General features: G+C 25.8%; 3 protein-coding genes across 5 annotated transcripts in view; all 3 read left to right on the top strand.

Annotated features, from left to right (window-relative positions):
• LOC114121444 (ribonucleoprotein PTB-binding 2-like) overlaps window positions 1-6,205 on the top strand; it is a 36,452-nt gene extending 30,247 nt beyond the window's left edge. Inside the window, exons 2-7 of one of the 2 annotated variants that reach the window (XM_027983788.2) lie at window positions 1,464-2,006; window positions 2,109-2,297; window positions 2,379-2,469; window positions 2,536-2,616; window positions 2,693-2,784; window positions 2,858-6,205. In XM_027983788.2, the coding sequence (XP_027839589.1) occupies window positions 1,464-2,006; window positions 2,109-2,297; window positions 2,379-2,469; window positions 2,536-2,616; window positions 2,693-2,784; window positions 2,858-3,751 (1,890 nt within the window). In that variant the 3' untranslated portion in view covers window positions 3,752-6,205. The remainder of the gene's footprint in view (window positions 1-1,463; window positions 2,007-2,108; window positions 2,298-2,378; window positions 2,470-2,535; window positions 2,617-2,692; window positions 2,785-2,857) is intronic. The other variant, XM_027983790.2, reaches the window with a different exon arrangement.
• Window positions 6,206-10,163: 3,958 nt separating this feature from the next.
• Window positions 10,164-12,893, top strand: LOC114121436 (U11/U12 small nuclear ribonucleoprotein 35 kDa protein-like). 2 transcript variants are annotated; one of them, XM_027983773.2, is made up of 4 exons: window positions 10,164-10,297; window positions 10,886-11,178; window positions 11,876-12,089; window positions 12,156-12,893. In XM_027983773.2, the coding sequence occupies exons 2-4, from the start codon at window positions 10,930-10,932 to the stop codon at window positions 12,590-12,592; spliced, it is 900 nt and encodes a 299-aa protein (XP_027839574.1). In that variant the 5' UTR covers window positions 10,164-10,297; window positions 10,886-10,929; the 3' UTR covers window positions 12,593-12,893. The 2 variants fall into 2 exon arrangements, with proteins under 2 accessions (XP_027839574.1, XP_050063822.1); XM_050207865.1 differs by having other exon boundaries at window positions 10,198-10,297; window positions 10,949-11,178.
• A 1,509-nt stretch (window positions 12,894-14,402) lies between these two features.
• On the top strand, window positions 14,403-19,653 carry LOC114121447 (tRNA selenocysteine 1-associated protein 1-like). Its single transcript, XM_027983793.2, has 6 exons — window positions 14,403-15,191; window positions 15,253-15,441; window positions 17,206-17,365; window positions 17,474-17,639; window positions 19,009-19,187; window positions 19,311-19,653. The coding sequence occupies exons 1-6, from the start codon at window positions 14,970-14,972 to the stop codon at window positions 19,430-19,432; spliced, it is 1,038 nt and encodes a 345-aa protein (XP_027839594.2). The 5' UTR covers window positions 14,403-14,969; the 3' UTR covers window positions 19,433-19,653.
• The last annotated feature ends 733 nt before the right edge of the window (window positions 19,654-20,386 follow it).

Raw genomic sequence — 20,386 nt, 5'->3', positions numbered from 1 at the left:
TGAAAGCTCATTATGATAACAATAAATAAAATTCAAAATTATTACTATGACATACCTAGTGTATTAGTGTCTAATATATATGCTGAGCATGTCCAACTATTTTCATTGTTATAATAAATATTTTCTTAAAACCCTGTTAGTTGCACACAGCTATTATAAATATCAGAGTATAGTTAAATTCTTTAATTCGTGTAGAAAAATTATTCTGGTTAAAGTAATATAATATGGTATGTATGCTAGACGAATCAATGCGTTAGGGTAAAATGGTCCCCATGTAATATTTACCGTGCCGAATAAAAAATTAGTGAAGCATGATATTCACCGGAAGTGCAGTTTACCCGTTCACGTGTTCGATATTTAACATATTTTTTTAACGTGACAATGTATTATGTATATTTATTGAGATTTTAATATAAGTAAAAAAAATCGATTAAACATTAAATTTCAAATACCGTTTATTTTAACAACCTACCTAATGTTATAGTTGGGCTTCTTTAATTTTAAAAATGTTCGTGCTGTATTTTTAAGGTCTAATTTTATACTAGGTCATTTCAATACTTATAATATACAAGTATTTATTGCAATACTTGTTTTGTTCAACTATATCAGTACTTAAAAAAACCTGTGTTTAATTAGTAATTACTTAAAAAAAATTGTAATTGCCTATAGCCATTGTGACTTATATACACTATCATAATAATTTGTTGATTTTTATTAAAAAAAAAAATGCATCACAAAAATTAAGTTTATAAAGAATAAAAACTGATTACATCTAAAAGTAACTAATGTTATAGGTAAATAATCACAAACCGGTGGCAATAAAATATGTCTTTTCTTTTCTTTATACATTTTTTGTATGAAGGCTGTAGGTTTTTATTTTTCTAGTCATAATCGATTTATTAACCTCTACCCCGAGTCTACCATAACATTATGACATCATTAAATCAAATTTTACTCACCAAATTCAGACAATAATCCATAATGTTAATGTTGGATTAGCTTTATTACTTTAATAAGTGAGTTCAAAAATTATTCAAGTCTAACTTGAATGTTAGGTATATAATATAAGTTATGCTTATAACTTAAGATTGCTTCTTATCTTTTACCTTTGACTGACGGGATTTCTAATTTATTACTTGATTAAAATAAATTCAAATGTACTCGTACAGTGACTGGATTGAAATTTATCTACTCGCCTGAGTTTGTAAAAGGGTATTTGGGTTTTAACATATAATAATATTCGTGGTAAAATATAAATAATGTAAATAAACAAATATGTTTATCGTATAATACTTTTTTTTTAATGTAAGACAGATCTGCGGATCGTATCAGCACAATTTATATTTTCTAGTGTTTCGTTAATACTTACCTATACAGTAATAATAACCAGTGTACTTTTATAAAAATGAAAATAATATATTTTTTTCAATCCTATAATATTTTTATTTGTTTATTTGTCACAGGAAATCAGAAAACTTTTAATCGAATTCCCTGTTGAAAGCATTCACATCAGCACGACATCCGGCAGCAGCATGGCCCGAGTGACGCTAGAGGATCCAGAATTAAGAATGGAGGAATGGGATTTCCATAAGCAGTTTGTGTTGAGAGGACAACGCATACCAGTTTCCCCGACTCCCACTGAAATGCTCTTGTGCGTGGCTAGGTTACCGTATAACTACACGGAGGACCAATTCACCCGGTTAGTGCAAATGTACGGTGAGGTGCGCAAGACGTTCTTGATAATCAGCGAGAAGACCGGTGAGAGCAAGGGTTATGGATTCGTCGAGTATTTAAACAAAGAGTGCGCGATCACGGCCAAATGTGGTCTAGATGGCAAAGCGATCGACGACTCAACACTGGTCTGTGATTGGTTGGATGGCAGTCACATCACGTACGAATCGCTTCACTCCAAATGCCTGTATGTGGACAACTTGCCCAAGTCATTCAGAGACATGAGCGAATTCCGGAAAGTGTTCGCCAAAGTTGTGAACCCGCCATATTGCCAGGTTAGTATTTATACTCAATTAACTATGGCGATTGTGTACCTAGTACCTACTTTATATTATATTGTTGTTCAATCGATGCTAAATCATAAATCTATTGTTTAGATTGCACTTAAAAATGGTTGTCCGTTAGACTGGGGTCTAGTCGAGTATAACACAGCTGAAGATGCAGAACGAGCGCAATCAGAGTTAAATGGACATACACTGAGAGGCCATAATATTCGCATTACGTACTATATACCCGGAGTCAGAGCTATAAATTTGTTTTTAAAACTGTTGAACGAACCGGTAATGGTGTGAAGCAATTTAATAATCGTTTATATTTAATTTGTATTAAAAACATTTATTTATTTATTATTATTTTTTTTTTACTAGAGTAAATCTAAATGTGGCGGACTCTTACCAGATCCTCCTCAAGAAGTTATTGAGCAATCGTTACAAAACCTTTCCAAACAAAATCCAATTTGTAAGTATCTAAATAGTACATATTTATTCAAGAGTTGATTTTTATGACATTTTTATTAAATTTTAGTTGCACAAAATCTTCAAAATATTATTTTTAATCAAATCAAAGCCGCTCAAATGGGGTCTGAACTACAAGATTTTAACGATTGTAAGTTTATTAAAATTTTCAATTATTTTATTTACTTAATTATCTTATAACTGAATTTTTTTACCAATATCTATAGCAACACTGAGATCACATTTACCAAACAACAAAGCTCCACCGACTATGTTACATTCTCCAACAAGTTTATCTTATATGGGTGCTACTCCAGAGGTAAAATAACATTTTTTCATTAAATAAATAAATAAATGACTTTTAATTGTTTATTTTTATTTTGTTATTTTAGGCTTACGGAACAAGGTTATTACCTAGCCCCCCTGTTGGAGAAGTCCCGCCACATTTAAATGCTGGATTATTTGACGGAGATTTATCCAATCCACTACTGGCTAATTATTATAGAGAATTATTAACCGCTCAGATTTTAGCTGGTACACAAAAAGCTAATGGATTTGGAGGTTTGACTGCCAACCTTAATCCTGCGTTCGTTGATACTGTACAACAAACTACAAATAACAATAATAGTTTAAATCAAATTGATGCTGTACAAAAAGTTTATCAAACCCAAAATTTACAAAATATTGGCCAACAATTAGCTCAACAAATTTCTCAACAACAAATAGCTCAACAACAGATAGCCCAACAACAGATGAATCAACAATTAGTTCATCAACAACAACAACACAGCAACATTGGTCAACATAACATAAGTCAACAACAAAATGTTGTTATTAACATTTATGGAGGTGTTAACACTACTACACCTCCAGCTACGCCAACTACACCTACTTATCCGTTTGGCTCATCATTGTCTCTCAACTTGGATCAACCATGGCCAAAAAATACTCAGACTTCAACAGCTGATTCATATCTAGCCAGTCCTATTGCTGTACCTGAAAAATCGTCTTTGAGTTACTCTCCATCATCTACTTGGTCTTCTATGCAGAGCATTGCTTCGACTCCATCGCCACAATCTATGTATTCTCCCTTAGCCCCAAATATTTGGACACCCACTTCGTCAACATCATCGTTGTCAAATCAACATGAAACAGCACGTGGTCAAAAAAGAGGCATTCCACCATCGCCTGAACTCAGTCCTGAGGGAATGTATATTGGACAGCATTCACAAGGAATTGGCGGCCACTATGCTGATTCCTATTTGAAACGTAATAAGAAAAATTAAACTATTCCAACTTAGCTTTCTATGTTTTATCTAAAACGTACATAATTTTTATGTTAATTTCAAAATCCAGGACTCAATAATTATTTTGTATTCTTATTTTAATGTTTAATTTAATTATTAACAAAAAAAAAAACAATTATAGATTCGCTTCTGTTCGTGTCTTATGAGAGCATAATGCAAACTCTTTAATAAGAAACAAAAACAAAACCCTTAAATGGCATGCGTGCAACTTATCTATTTCTGTTTTCTATATAGCATCTACATATCTATTTTTGATTTATTAAAAAGTCCTGGACTAATTTATTATTTTCAATATTTTTGTTATGACTACAATTTAATGTTGACTGAAATGATATGATATAATGTCATATTCATATATTTATATGTATTTTTTTTTTTTTTATTGGTATTCTTGATTTATTACAATTGTCTAAATTAACTTATTTTTATCTTCTAAAGTATTAATTTTATGTTCATGAATTTTTCAAAGATGCTTCAAATGGACTTGTTAACTTTATTTATTTATATAGGGATCGACACACTGAATGGTACTTCTGATTTATTATGAAAGATAATTCATTTTATGTTTGATAATGAGTTAAATTTGTCATATTAGTCTTCTATTTTTTATTTATTTTTTTTTTTTTTTTAGTATTTTTAGTATTTTTTTTTTTTTTTTTATTGTAATCCAAACCAATTAGTATATATTATTTTAATATAAATATCAAGTCTTAAATAATATATTTATCAATCTTAATAAGAAATATTTCTAATTTTTAACTTTCATTTCATTGGGTTAATGCGCAGGATCTATTGGATCAACAATTCCTCAATCCCCACTATAATTTACTTATTATAATATTAGGAATAATTTATAACTATATATTATGAACTACTTAATATAATATATGAACATATATGTATTTTAAATTTGTAGATGTTTAAACTGTGATTGTACAATTTAATATTATCAAATTTATTGATAAACCAAAGTTATTGTATTTTATAATGCTCATTTGGTCTTAACTACACTCATTTTAATTTTGTTCAAAATAATGTTCTATTAGATGTTGACAATCGGAAACAAAAAAAATAATAAAATAAAATATTTTTATCCAATCATCCTAATTATTTATATTAAGACTGCATAAATATGATAAGGGTATGCAATTTAAATTGCTATTATTACATATTTTTAAAAACTTAAAATGTTTCTAAGAAGTAAATTAATGTATTTGTTTTTATTTTAAGGCTGATTAGTTAACCTGCTTTTTTCATTTTTCAAAAAAACATCTTGGAGTAGGCAGTGTTTTTTTTTATTTATTTATTTATTTTTATGTATAAAATCATTTTTGTATGTTACTTATTTCATCAACTGTTATCTTAAATTTATATATTTTTTTTAATTCTTTGTATTGTATAAATAGCATCCAAGCTATGTTAAGCTTCATGTACCAAGTACAAGTTTCCGTTACATCTTTTAATGTTTAATGTACATAAATTGATCTTATAATATTTTTAATATTATAAGAGAGTACATTATTTCCCTTATTGTGTTACTTTATTTTAATAACATATCTTTTGCAAAATTATTATCATCAATTTTATTTTTAAGCTTTTAATTGTTTGATATATCAAATAATATTAATTATTTGTATGTATATTTTTTAACCAAATTTTATGTTTATATATCTTGTGTATTATTTTTTTTTCCAGTACTATTCTTAGATTGTTATAAAACTACTTGATGTTTACAATTTTTATTTTTTTGTTTCCACATATATGTTAAACTGTTAACATTTTTATTAGTATTATCTGTACAACCTAAAATAATATGATTATTATGACAGTATACCTAATAATATGTATTTAAATAGTTTGCCTATGGTTAATTTAATTATCATATGCTTTTATTTGATGTTTACAATAATTAACAATTTCAAAAAAAGGCTGACTAGTATATTCATATGAAATCATTAATTTTCCATTAATTTATGTACAACACAAATGTGATTTATTATCTGCTAAAAAGATTATAGATCTTCAGTCTTCGTAAAACTTTTTTTCATTATAATATTGTTATCTTAACATTCTTACGTTATCTAATTATAGAATAATATTATTCCGTTGATATTTTATTATCAATGTTCTTATTCTTTACTATGACCTTAACATAGGTAGAATATACATCAATGTGATTTTATATACATATATTTGTCTTTTTTTAAGCTGATTGATATATATATATATATATATATTTGTTAGCGTATCGCTTATTTTTTTTTTCAAACAATATTGAATTTTAATTTTTTTTTTTTATTAATTTATAATGTGATTGTTCATTAAGCAGAATTTTTTTATATACATACAATATACATTATTTTTTTTTTCTTGATACTTTTCTTTTTATAGTATTGTATTTTAAAGAAAATATGAGGAATTTATTTGACTTAACTATTTTTTGAATTTAAGATTTAACCTTATACATTTTTATTTCCTTAAATCCTTCAACTATGTTTTTTATAGAGGTAATTAATTTGGATATCTTTGTTAATTATTTTAAACAATTAAGTTTATGACCGATTTTCAGTCAGCTATTATTGTTTTGCTATACTGGTGCTTTTTAATGTATTTTTAAAAAAGTGTTATACTAAAATTTGGATTTGGTATATAATTGTAAGCATTTATAGCTGATATAATTTTTATACTTTTTTTTTATTTTATGAAAATTCAAAAAAATGATGTTTTTTGAAAATATGAAATAAAATAGTTTGAACTGTACTCCATATTAAATGTGTATTTATAAACCATCATATTTTTTTATAAGTTTGATTTTGAAGATACTTCTTCTGAATTGTTGATTGTGAAAGTTACTGAGTGGTAATACCAATTACGGCAAAAAAATCACAAACTGTTAAAAATAAAATATTAACATTTCAATGAAGGTCGTTTAACAAACATAGCTTATAGAAAGTAGTTTTTTTTTTATTGAACACCAAATGGTAACTTGTGATTTATGTGTTTAAATAAAAATATTTTTTCTTTATGCTTATAAAGTTAAAAAACTAGAAACTACTCCTTCAAATGTTGGTTTTGATACCTACATCAACATTTTCAAAAATTCACTTATTTAACAATTTATTTGGATCATAGGGTAGCAAATACTGACATCTGACACAGTTCTGAGTTCGCCAATTTTGTTACTAATGTCACTGACTAAATATTATAGTTCTCAAATATATAGTGCTTGAGCCCAGTAGGTTACAAAAGCAAATGTAAAATGAATCTTCCTCTTATACCACCAACACACCACCAAATTATACAATTATATCTATTATATTATAAAAACAATTATTTATTTACATTTAAATCAAAACTAATACATGTATATGGCTGATGCTAATTTGGTTATAAAGTATATGTTTAAAATTTGAATACAGTAGTAAATAACTATATAAGAATAAAACAAACATTGTATATTTGTATTATACCAACATTTTTAATTAAAAACTATTAAGAATTTCAGTCAGTATTCTGGATTTATACTAGTAGTTTCTCCTATTTTTATTATTAAAAATGCTTAACATTATAATCACAGACAAACAAAAGTCTTAACATTTATAGAATAATTTTAAATGTACTCAAAATAATATGGTGAATTAAATTTACAAAATACGATCCTTTTTACTGTTCTCGCTATAAACTGTCGACTGATACATCGTGAAGAATTCAATAGGGTTGCTGCTGGCAGCCAGGGATATATAAATGAAAATCGGTTTATTGTTCTAACAATATTATACTAATAAGTTTAAATATTAGAATCATTTTAATGTCCGATAACAGTGACAACTAATAATTTAATAAAAAAAAACCGGTCAAGTGCGAGTTGGACTCGCGCACCGAGGGTTCCGTGGGTAATTTTTTTACACACGGGCGAATTATAAAATGTTTTAACAGATGAATAAGAATTTGAAAATATTATCAAATTTACTGAATTATTATTAATGTTTTTATACTTTAACCCGGCAACGACGGGTAATTCAGCATGTTATATTTCATTGTAACAAGCTGATTGAAAAATGTTGTCTCTTCTCAATACATAGAGGTAAGTTGCGGCCATTGCGGTAACTACAATTATATTTATCAACGCGTTCATGAGATAAGAAGTAGTAACTTTGAAATTTTCAAAATTGTCAAAAATATTTTATTTTTATATGATGAAACTAAAAATTTATGGTTTTCGTAATTTTTCCTATATCTGTACTATAAGACGTGACTTTTCAATTTCAAGATTCTAAGTTCACGGGAAGTACCCTGTAGGTTTTGATTCCCGTGCGAGTTTCGAAAATTTGCGGAAATTTGCGGCCTAAATGGCTGTATCTTTTGATTGCGTTGGCTTAAATGGTTGATTTTTCTACAGCTTACAGGGACAGTAGACCTGAGTATCATATAGAAATTTCAGTTTGATACCTCCACGCGTTCCTGAGAAAAACGGTCTTGACAGACGGACGGACGGACGGACAACAAAGTGATCCTATAAGGGTTCCGTTTTTTTCTTTTGAGGTACGGAACCCTAAAAATATCTTAAGGCAAACTGAGATGGCCCAGGGAGAGCTAAACCCTCCTGAGCCCCCCTTTATTTACTCCCATGCACTAGTCTACTTAAGTCTCAAGTCAGTAGATACGTACTGAACTAACTACTTGTGTCTGTCTTAAAATTTGACATTCCTACTACTATAAAACCCAATGACAATTATTGGAAATGAAGTAAGCTAATCGATTTCAATTTAATAATCAACTATTTTTTGGGTGTACGAGTCACGTTATATGCTGTTACGTGTGTTTAAACAATTACTCGAATATAATGAGTAATGACTATCATTTAATTGGAACATGGGTATTTCTCATGGAGTTTTTTTTAAGCTATAAACTTATAAATAGACATTTGTCGATATAAGCTATATGTTTATTAACTTAAGATTATTATAATATGTCTTACATATAACCACACAATTGTAATTGTAACAAAAAATTTTAAACTAAGAATATTTCTATTTTCCAATGATCCAATGATATATTTATGCATTTTTTATTACCTATTAAAAACCATTTATTGCATTTAAACTATTTTCAGGTACCTATTTAAAATTGTTTAGTATTAAGTATTAAAAATGTCTAGGATTTGTCTATAGTTTGGAAATGTTATGTAATATCCCACTTACATTGTTCTGTGTTAGTAAACACATAAATATAATTTTTTTATAAGCGTTTGAAGTTGAAATTTGCAACTATATTAAAATTAGAAAAATTAGAAAATTTTTAATTTGTAGGTATAGCTTCCGTGAAAATTTAAAACAAATTTTCCCATAAGTAGTTTATACTGAAATTATATATTATAAAAAATTTTTTTTTATAAACATCATTTAAATTTTAAAGTTGGACGAAATGAATCACCGACAAAATATCACCGGTAGATAAATGTTATGTAACCAAAATATCACGAAATCAATGTATTGCATATTTGCATGGAATAAATATCGCTTGTATCAAATATAGCAGTAATTTAATAATAAATAAATAATATTGATTATTGATTGATATATTATAATAGTTTTACTCGATTTTTTGATAACTGTTGAAAAATATTTACTTTTGACCATTATAATACACTAAGGATATTCACTTTGCCATTCACTTGCCCCCGAAGTTTGAAATTGAAGCTGTATTTCACACACACACACACACACACACACATACACACATCATTGTAGAACCATTACATCCATAACTCCGTTTAGAATCTAAAATAATTCCAAAAACACAAACTTTCAATATTTTAAATTAAAAAATACGATTTTTTGAAAAATTAAGTACATTTTTGAACATAACTTCCAATAGAAGTTTTAGCGACTTTTTTTAAAAGTACCACAAAAAAATCATATAAAACCAAAACATTAAAAAAAAAAAAAAATTTAAAATATTACAGATTAGAAATTTAATTAGGTACCTGCATTTCATCATTATATTATGTTCTTTATTATTAAAAATTAATCAACATTCAATTTCCTCCTAGTAATTGTTCGCATACATATACTTATAGTATTAATTAGGTACCTACCTACCACTTATTATAATTTCTATCTATATGGATTATATATTTAGATAGCTGATAGATCATAACTGTTCTATACTTTAAATAGTTACTATGATTTAATATTATAATAACGTAAAAAGTATTCTATTATAAGTGGCGCATTTTAATTTAAAATTATTAATACTAACTACCTACAAAATTATCTAATTAATTTATAAAATCTGTATAGTAATTTTAATCCCCAGTCAATTAGATCCTTTTTGCGTCAGTTAGTCACCGTGTTATCAATAGTATTTGATTAGAAGAAGGCATGTACTTAAGATAAGAGAGATGTTCATTAATTGTAATGTTTGTATGATAATGAATTAACGACGCGGTAACAAATATTTGTCGATTAGTTTTTGACTTTGAAATTTCGGGGTTAAGTTCTTCGACGAAGTACATGCACAAACGTAAGTACCTACCATTCTAAATTATTTAATTATCGTCGTGAGCGCATCAATAATACCTATAATAAATACTGATTACTTTATATTCAATAATTCGACACAACGCTAGTTCAAACTTTTGATTGCAATAATATTGTTTTCATCTTTCAACATTTCAGATGTATGTATTTACATTCACTTCTTGATAACTTTCTTATTTGTGTACACTTGCCATTTATATTTTAAACATAAATAAATATACATAAATGAGTACATATAACAATAACTTTTCTTACCGTCATATGTTAATTGCAATACTGGATAATATTCTTGGTAAAATTTGAGACTTGTCAAAACTGAAATTATACAGGTTAGATAATACATACTTGCATAGTAAATTTCGTAGGTATCCTAGATTTCTTTTTGCTAATAGAAATAAACTGCATTAACATTACCCAATAATCAATAACATTTATACATTATTTTACATACATTTATCGCCAACTCAAATCCATATGTATTATATTGATGGTTTAACATTTAAAACATTAATATATTATAACATTGAATTGTTTTTAAATACTTATAATATTTTTTATCTTATTTTTACAGTATTTTTAAATAAAAGTTTAACACCATATCTACTTATATGAAAAATGTCATTTTATTATGAAGGAACTGAAGAACAAATACCAAAAGTGAAATGTTGGTATCCAAGAACAATAGTTTATGATCCATTAAAAGCTGGTAGTATAGATGGTACTGATATTGAACCACATGATAAAGGAATTACTAGAGCCATAAATTCCAATTATAAAATATCTGACAAAGCAAAAGGAATTCCTGAAAATACCATATTTGTTGGCAGACTAAGTATAGATACAACGGAAGAAGATTTAGAAAATGTAAGATAATATTATTATTCTGAAACAATAACTAGAAAATAAGTAGATTGATTTTATATTATTTTATGTAAAACAAAAAATGATAGATTTATGAATCAAAAATTTGATTAACCATTTTTTATTGGAACATATAAAATAATGTATTATTTCCTTCTGTCAATACATATGGTTGTACAGTCGTTTCCAGATAAATTGAGGCGGCAGCGCAATAACAAAAAATCATGGCTTCTCTGTATTTCAATGTTACTACCGATAATGTATTAATATATATATATATATTTATTTTTATACTTATATAGATTATTATAATTTACACATCGCGACTAGTTTGGGATACACCTACTGAAAAGCATCGCTGCAACCATCTCAATTTATCTGGCAAAGACTCTAATATGTAAATGAGTTCATAAATGAAAAAAATAGTTTTCATAGATTTATGCATAATATTTTTAATTTTAATTAATAGTTTTATTGGTGAAAGACGTATACACTGTTTTATCGCATAATAATAATAATTATTATTAATATTATCTTTTTTTTTTTTTTTATGGAGAAAGAGTCTTATTTAAATTTACCGTATTAAATATCATATATGTACTTGGATATAAAATTGGTTGATTTCACTATGATGATTAAATCTTACATTTTACTTTAAAATACAATATAAATTAAATAATTGTTGATTATTTTATTTTAGGAATTTTGTCATTATGGTAAAATGAAAGCTTTAAGATTGGTTAAAGATCTTATAACTGGCATTAGTAAACAATATGCTTTTATTGAGTACAAAACATTTAAAATGGCACTTAATGCTTATAACAGGTGTAGATCAGTTATAATAAAGAATTCTCAGATATTTGTAGACTTTGAATGTGGACGATTACTGCCTGGATGGAAACCTCGAAGATTAGGTATATATATATTTATTTAAATTGTTTATTAATAATTATTAAAATGTATTTTGTAATTTTGTTTAGGTGGAGGTTTTGGAGGTAAAAGACAATCAGGTCAACTTAGATTTGGCGGTAGAATTAAAGGTTTTATACCACCAGTATATCTGATGGGACATCGAAAAATGAATTACGAGGATATCGATGCAATAAGAAAATCAATCAAAACTTCCCAATCTAAAAAAGACGTTCGTTCAAATTCTGTTAGAGTTTCAACTACACCTGCACCTACAGTCATATCATTACCATTAACACCTCCATCACAACCAGCTATAGTTTTACCATTAACACCTCCTTCGTGTTCAAATCCATTTTTACCATTAACACCACCTTCACAACCAATAATTGTCTTACCATTAACACCTCCTTTAAATTCAACTATCACATTACCATTAACGCCACCATCACATTCAACCACATCTTTACCTTTAACGCCACCCTTAAATTCAATTCCACCTCCTTGAAATTATATTCAATTTTAATAAACATACTAAAAATTTAAAAGAATTATTAGTAATTATTATAAGTAATTTCATAATATAAATATATAGTTTTATTTTTATTTATCTGAATAATAATAATATAATAATTATTTTGAATGTATAAACGTTTTTACTATTATTACTTACAATTATTAACTTACAATACTTTATAATTTAACAAAAATAATATTAGTATTATTTTCTATTGTTGTTTATATTTAATATGTTGCTTGTGTAACACTAGAAAACACAAAATAAAAGTTGTTAACAACATTAAAATATATTTTTGAAGTTAAAATTATGATTTCAAATAATAATATTCTGTATAAAAACTCATAATCTTATAATAAATCATGATTTACAAAATCACCATCAGATTGCTCTAAATATGCTCTATGCTTAGGGCTACTTACTGTCTATGTCAAAGGATATCTTTTTTTCATAAATATATTATCTTAGCTGTCAGAAAACACAGAAAATAAATAGAATAATCAGTTAATTGATATTTTTATAATACCTCTAGAATATTGGTTTTTAAAAACTCTATAATTTATACATACCTAATATATTTGGTACAATTAGCTAAAAATATAACATCTGAATTATTAAATGATTTATAAGATTGCAAAACAAATATGAAGGGTTAAGGTTGACGACAAAGAAATTATCTACAAACGGTTAAATATCATTAGATTAATAAATAGCTTATAGCATAAAATAATGTTCTGCTTAGTTATGAAACTGTTTTTTTTTTAATACATAAAAACAAAATTATGAATAGTATTTATTATTCTTTAAATTCAATGTTGGGAGTGTTAAAAAACTTAATAAATACTTTGTTTTGTAAAATAAGAACTTGTTCTTACTGCCTTAGGAATATAAGAACTTGTTTTTAAAATAATCTTTTTTTTTCAATCATTCTAAGATATTTTATCGAGTTTTTCGTATACAATGATACCTAACATTATAGATTCAAATTAAATACATCAATTATGGTGACCTACTATACAGCAGAGCGCGTTACTCACATGACCACTCTTTTTTTTCAATGATAGCTCCTACATATAGTTGCCAAAATCTTTTGCTAAAATCGGACATTTTATTTCCATTAAACTATCTGCATCTATCAAAAAAAAAAAAAAAAAATAGGTGATAAGTAATAACACTCTGCTGTATTATAATTGTAGTCGCTATACTGGATATGTATTAAATTTGAATCCAATGGTAAGTACCAGGTATCATTGTATACGAAAAACGATTCTGAACGAAGGTATATAAAATATATTATATTTTAAACTGGGTGGTAAAAAAGATGGTTTGTGTCTTGAGAAAATGGAAAACATTTATTTTAAATGGTCAAAATTCAAGTTCTTTTATAATTATTTGTAAGCCAAACTTATGGAAAATCTTGTATTAAAATTTCAACTCTTGGCTACTTATATAAAAAATGTTTTATACATTTTAACAACAAAATAATTTGTATACATTAATGGTTTTGACCAACTGTTGTTAATATTTGTATTTCAAACGTTAATATAAAAAAAATTGTGTCTACCTATGTATTCGTATAATTTTTTTTATCACAATTACAATAATTCATGAGGAACTCTGTACAAAATGTTCAAATATTTTGACTCAGTCAAAAAAATTTCATCGAAATTTATAATAAAAAAACTAAACAAAATCGAATACTTCAAATGCCTATAAATAGCATTAAAATAAGAGAAATATTTTGAAAATTTAATCATGTAAAGAAAATGCCAATCTAACTGATGAAATTTACCTATCTCTAGTCTTCATGTCTCATGGTACTATCGCAAAGGTATGAAAATGTGATTTGGCTTAAATAATGATAACGGCATATCGAGGAACCACCGTGAACACTACGCCACAGAATAACTTACTGTACTATACAGCAGCTCCACCTACAGACAACATTAGGCCTCCCGGAATGAGATAAAATAGCGATAACTTATCAATAATTTACCGCTTATAAAATACTTTATGTTTATATCTCCTTATTGAACGCTGTCAAACCACAATATACTATATAGTATAGAAGTCTGTGTGTCAAACGTTAACAACTCGCGAATTATGATGCCATGTGATAATTGTTAAATTTAATTCATCAATATCAATCACAATACATAGTCCAATAATACCATTACACATCTTAATGCTCATTCACGGTTCGCCTTTCATGTTCCAGCGTTGTACAATTAACATTTAGTGCATTGGATGAAGAATTAATAATTTACGATAAGATTTGTATAATTACTTATATGCTTGAATTGTGTTTTAGCAAATAATTCATCTTACTGTTCTTTCATTTGTGCTAAATAATCTGAATTCAAACAAAATGTATACAAATCAATACACTCCTCAATATTCACAATATAATCAACAATATCAACAATATCCGCCTAATTACTACCAAATGTACAATTATAATCAACAACCTGCTTATAATATTCCACCACCAACGCAAACAGCTTCAACGTTCATAAGCACAAACGTACCTGTTCAACAGCCACAAGTAACAACTCCCGGACAAAGTGTTACTAGTTTATGGATGGGAAGTGTATGTCTTGTGAAATTATTTACAATTTATGATTGTTAACAATTAATTATTTTTATTTTAGCTGGAACCTCATATGACAGAGAGTTTCATCACTGGTGCTTTTCAAAAAATGGGAGAATATCCAAAGAATGTTAAGTTGATGCGTAATAAAAATACTGGTGAAACTGCTGGCTATGCATTTGTTGACTTTTATGATCCCGTATCTGTTATGCATAAACTTAATGGAAAATATATACCTGGTACTAATCCAGTAAGTAATCAATTTGTTTAAGTCAAACAGTAATTTTATAATCTATCAGAAAATTTAAACATTTTTTTTGTTAAAACCCAAAAAAATATTAACCATAAAACCATGTAAAAAAAAAATGTACTTATTAAAAATTTACATACGACGATTTTTAATTTTATACTTTGTAACAAAGTCTTTATATTACAACAAGCTGAACCCGTGCACTTTGTTGCCTGTTAAAATGCCAATTCTTTAATATGATTCAAATTTTAATCAATTTGTTCTTTATTATTTGGTTTAATGGTATTTAAAACTTAGATATTTTCATTGACTATTTTGATTCTCAAAAAACTTGTGCAAGCACCATTTTAAAATACGAATTTTGTAAAATGCTTTCTTATTGCACACTAAATTTGTGGTACGATTCAAGTTTCAAAGTTATATCAATTTTTTTTTTTAATACGGTGGATAAAATACAATAACGTGCCATCTGGTGGTTTTTGTATTGTAGCCTGTTGGTAAAACAATAAAACTTGGTAAAACTTGTTATGTTAGTCTATTGCTATGATTTTGTGATTAACGGTGGACGTTGACTTATTTCGCTAATTCTTTTTTTGTTTTTATGGTTTTAACAAAATATAACAACAGGTCTACAAATATTATATTCAATTTTAACCAATAGCGACTTTACAATAACCAAAAATATAGTTTATATTTTCTTGCTGGACAGTGACGTTATTGTTGTTGTTTTTTTACATCCAGATTCCGTACTTTTTTGGTGGATTTTCCTAAAATTGTATTATATAAAAACCTGATCCTGCGACGAATAGGAGTAAACTATCAGTGAAAAATGTTACAAAAACGGGGAAAATAATAATAATAATAATAATAATAATAATAATAAAAAATTGTTACCATGGTTACCGAAAATAAAATAATAATAATAATAATCAGTACTTAAACTTTTTTTTTTTGTTAAAATTGTTACCATGGGTTATCAAAAATTAAAATTTTTTTATTTGTGCACTTATAAGAGGCCATAACTTCAGAACCACTCATCCCATAGCGAACAAACTTCACAGAAACCATCTACATATCAATATTAATATGCCCTGAAATTTTTATCGAAATCGTTTTGGTGGATCTTGAGTTATAAAATTTATTCAAAATGTACACTTTTTTTTATATATATAGATATAAAACTTTTTACTATTGTATCTTTTATAAAAATTTACTTATTTTCTCTTATATAAAAATGTGCTAGTACATATAGATAATTATTTATTAATGTGTAATAAAGTATTAATTAAAATTTGTTCAGATAACAGTTTTGGTAATAAAAGATATAGATATAATACACAATCGTTACATATTTTACTAATATCATGTACAGAATGTTGAAAAAATACAAAATGTTTTACATTAGAAGTAGGTAGTTATCTGTACTGACCAGCCAATAATAAAGTAATAATATTACCAAATAAATGCTTGCTGATTAAACGTACTATATGTTTTAATCATACTAAATATAATTATATGGCTCAAATTATTTATATTTTTACTTTGATAAGCAAAATAATATTGTATGTATTTCAAAAATAACATTCATTATATCATATATATGTATATGTATTTAAGATGAGCTAAATATAAGTTGTTATTATTATTAAAATGTTAAATACTAAATATATCTTTTTTTTTCAAAAATAGATAGGTACCTTTAATATTTGTTAAAACAGGTATATATTTAAGAATTATTAAATAATTTTGGATCATTGTTTACAGCCTGTAAGATTTAAACTCAACCACGCTGGAAATCCTGGAAAAATTACTACAAGCGATAGAGATTTTTCTGTTTGGTTAGGTGAACTTAGTTCTGATGTAGATGATTATCAGTTATATAAAACGTTTGCTTGCCGCTATCAATCTATACGCACAGCTAAAGGTATTACTTTTTACATACTTTTTAATATGTATACTGTCATTAAAAATAATATTTATAAGTATAATGTTTACTAAAATAGTACTTTAATATATAATTAAAATTTTACAGTGGTTTTAGACAGTGCTGGTTACAGTAAAGGATATGGATTTATTCGTTTTGGCAGTGAAGAAGAACAAAAACACTGTCTTAACAATATGAACGGTTTTCCAGGTCTTGGTTCCAAACCCATAAAGGTTAGCAGTGTCATACCAAAATCAGAAAGGCATATTGTTGTGTAAGATAATTTTTTGGTTTTAATAACAATTTATTTTGATAAAATATAACGAAATAATTATTTTTACTTAAATGACGAGTAAACATCTTAATTTGTTATTTTTAAATGTGAACCTATAAACAAAATTAATTTATTTACTGATGTGATTTTATTCTTTTTATTTGAATAATTACATTACCAATTAAATTATAAATTTGTTAACTTAATTTCGTTATTTTTTACATGGTATATAAACTAATAGAAGCTAATAAAAATTTATACTGAAAGAGTCTTTTAAAAAAGTTCTTAGAATTTATCAATAAATATCAAAAAGGCCCAAGATTAATTGATATCAATTCCTTGAATGATATACAGTAGCATACCTAATACTTGTAGTATTATAATATAGCTATTATACATAAGAAATTAAACTCAATATTATTCAAACAATTACTTTATTATATTATTTCAACCAAACAAAAACTCCACTAATTTCCAAACTAAACTTCTTCAAATATAATCAAAGAAAATTAATTAATATTTAATGATTTACACATGCAATATTTTAATCTTTGATAGTTGAAATTAAAGACAAGTATTTTTATTCCTGAAGAATGAAAATTCTAATATTTAACGTCCACTTTTAAAACATAAAGTATCATTTAATTACAACTATATCCAAGGTTTCAATTATTTTTTAAGCTTATAAGAAATATAATTCTTCCTTTAATTTTCCAATTTAATTGAAAAAAATTTGATACTATTAAAATTATTAGACATTTTAATGAAAAAAAATCAACAAGATTCTCTGAACAATTAATTCACTTCTTCTGATATAGTAAATATGAATTATGCCACTATCACATCTATTGATGTGGTATGTTCTTTTAGTCAATACAAGAGTATTCTTTGACCAAACTATTGCAATTTGTTACTTGCAAACCTTCAACAATATGTTGTTTCTCATTGCTTTGTTCTGGAATAATACTCATAGTTTAACTATGACATTCAGTTAAACTTCTATTCAAAAAAGTCTCAAGAAGAACAAAAAAAATTGTATCATAGAGGAATTTGTAAAATATAATTAACCCATAATTAACAATGAAGGTCATGGTTCTCAAAAATAATTTGTTGCATAGAAAATTTCATCAAATGCAAGTTCATTATAAGGAAGTTTCACTGTATTTTAGAATTTTATCACAATAAAATCTATTCCTTAATCATAATAATAATAACTATAAAAATCTGTATTTATATATCAGATAGTATAATATATTATTAGAAATCATTTTTTACTATTTAAATTATGATATGAAACATTATTGGCTTAGTATTAAATACAATTATAATATAATTATAATTCAGTATAATAGTTGATTAATTTTTTCAGTGCTTCAAATGAATCTCAAGGATATAAGGCTAGTCAAGATTATGGACAGTATTTTGAAACCAACTATTGGCATCGATACTCAATGTGGAACCAACCTCAAAGTCAGAATTGTATGCTTAGGACAGAACCAACGATTGAAACTACTGCTATTAAAACTAATGGAAATTTAAATTTAGTTGGTATGTTATTATATTTCAGCATATTATAATTAATTAGTAATTGTACGTTGTGCTTAAAGTTTTAAAAATAAAATATATGTAAGTAATTTTTGAATATTTCTTTAAAAATTTTAAATTTTGCAGATTACAAAAAGTCAATTGATATAGATGCATTAAATAAAGATCTAGTGACACAAGATTACAATTTATGGGATGCACTTGAAAGTTCTAAATGGCTACCACTCGACACTGTAGAGGTTATTTAAATATGAATGAGAACATCAAATATTTATGTTTTTTTTTTTTATCTACTATACATTATGCACTTATACATTACTATGATAAATAATGTTCTTAAAATATTTTTTTTATATATATATGATAAATACTTTTGAGAAATATGACTTAAGATAACTTAAAATTAATAAGCAACTTATCTTATTCTTTGTGTGTGTATCTATAGCATATAATATTGATTCATATTTAATTCATTTATTTATTGTATTATTAATGCTACCAATTAAATAGTTTTACTTTTATCATGTTTTAACCAACCCTTGTTTTCTGAAATAATTATTTATCATTTCTGTATATTATGTTTAACACTTGTATGATGAAAGGTCAGATGATTTTAATTTTTAGTTTTGTAATATTATGTAAATACGTGGCACGTTACATATTAATAATATATTAAATTACAATTTAGTTAAAATATTAAATAACATGTCTGTATTGTCTTACATAATATATTCTTTTATTAATGCTAACTCTAATTAAAAGTGTATTTTATCTATAATATTTTTGTTTTATCAAATTACACGGTTAGTACACAAATAACTGTAAAATACTTAAAAGTATGTATTTTATTTTTTGTTTTAGGATTTATTATTTGTACACAAAATTTAATTTATATTTAAATGTGATTTTATTTCATAATAAAAATTACAATATTAAATCTTGGTTCTTAACTATTAAGCACCATTTTCTGAAAACAAGAGACTAAAAAGATCATGTATATTTTTGACTTAGACGTAAAGAAAATAAAGATTACCAATTTCATAATTTTTTTATGTACTTAAAAATATTTTAATTATTATTATAATAAATGGCATTTTATATTAATTATTTGATTAAATTTCTACAACAATTTAGTTTTAGTAGCCAATATGGCACATTAATATTATGATGCAAATATAGTGTATCTTGAAACAATAATATTT

The sequence above is a fragment of the Aphis gossypii genome, chromosome X (genome assembly GCF_020184175.1).
Source record: "Aphis gossypii isolate Hap1 chromosome X, ASM2018417v2, whole genome shotgun sequence".
Lineage (NCBI taxonomy): Eukaryota > Metazoa > Arthropoda > Insecta > Hemiptera > Aphididae > Aphis > Aphis gossypii.
The sequence above is the reverse complement of the archived record's forward strand: the minus strand, read 5'-3'. Positions and strand labels throughout refer to the sequence as shown.

Excerpts from the sequence above, each read along its gene's own strand:
- LOC114121447 (XM_027983793.2), top strand. The coding sequence starts at position 14,970 with ATGTATACAAATCAATACACTCCTCAATATTCACAATATAATCAACAA. Across the intron at positions 15,442-17,205 it reads ATATACCTGGTACTAATCCA|CCTGTAAGATTTAAACTCAA; the intron begins GTAAGTAATCAA and ends CATTGTTTACAG. Across the intron at positions 17,366-17,473 it reads ATCTATACGCACAGCTAAAG|TGGTTTTAGACAGTGCTGGT; the intron begins GTATTACTTTTT and ends AAAATTTTACAG.
- LOC114121436 (XM_027983773.2), top strand. The coding sequence starts at position 10,930 with ATGTCATTTTATTATGAAGGAACTGAAGAACAAATACCAAAAGTGAAA. Across the intron at positions 11,179-11,875 it reads CGGAAGAAGATTTAGAAAAT|GAATTTTGTCATTATGGTAA; the intron begins GTAAGATAATAT and ends ATTTTATTTTAG. Across the intron at positions 12,090-12,155 it reads ATGGAAACCTCGAAGATTAG|GTGGAGGTTTTGGAGGTAAA; the intron begins GTATATATATAT and ends AATTTTGTTTAG.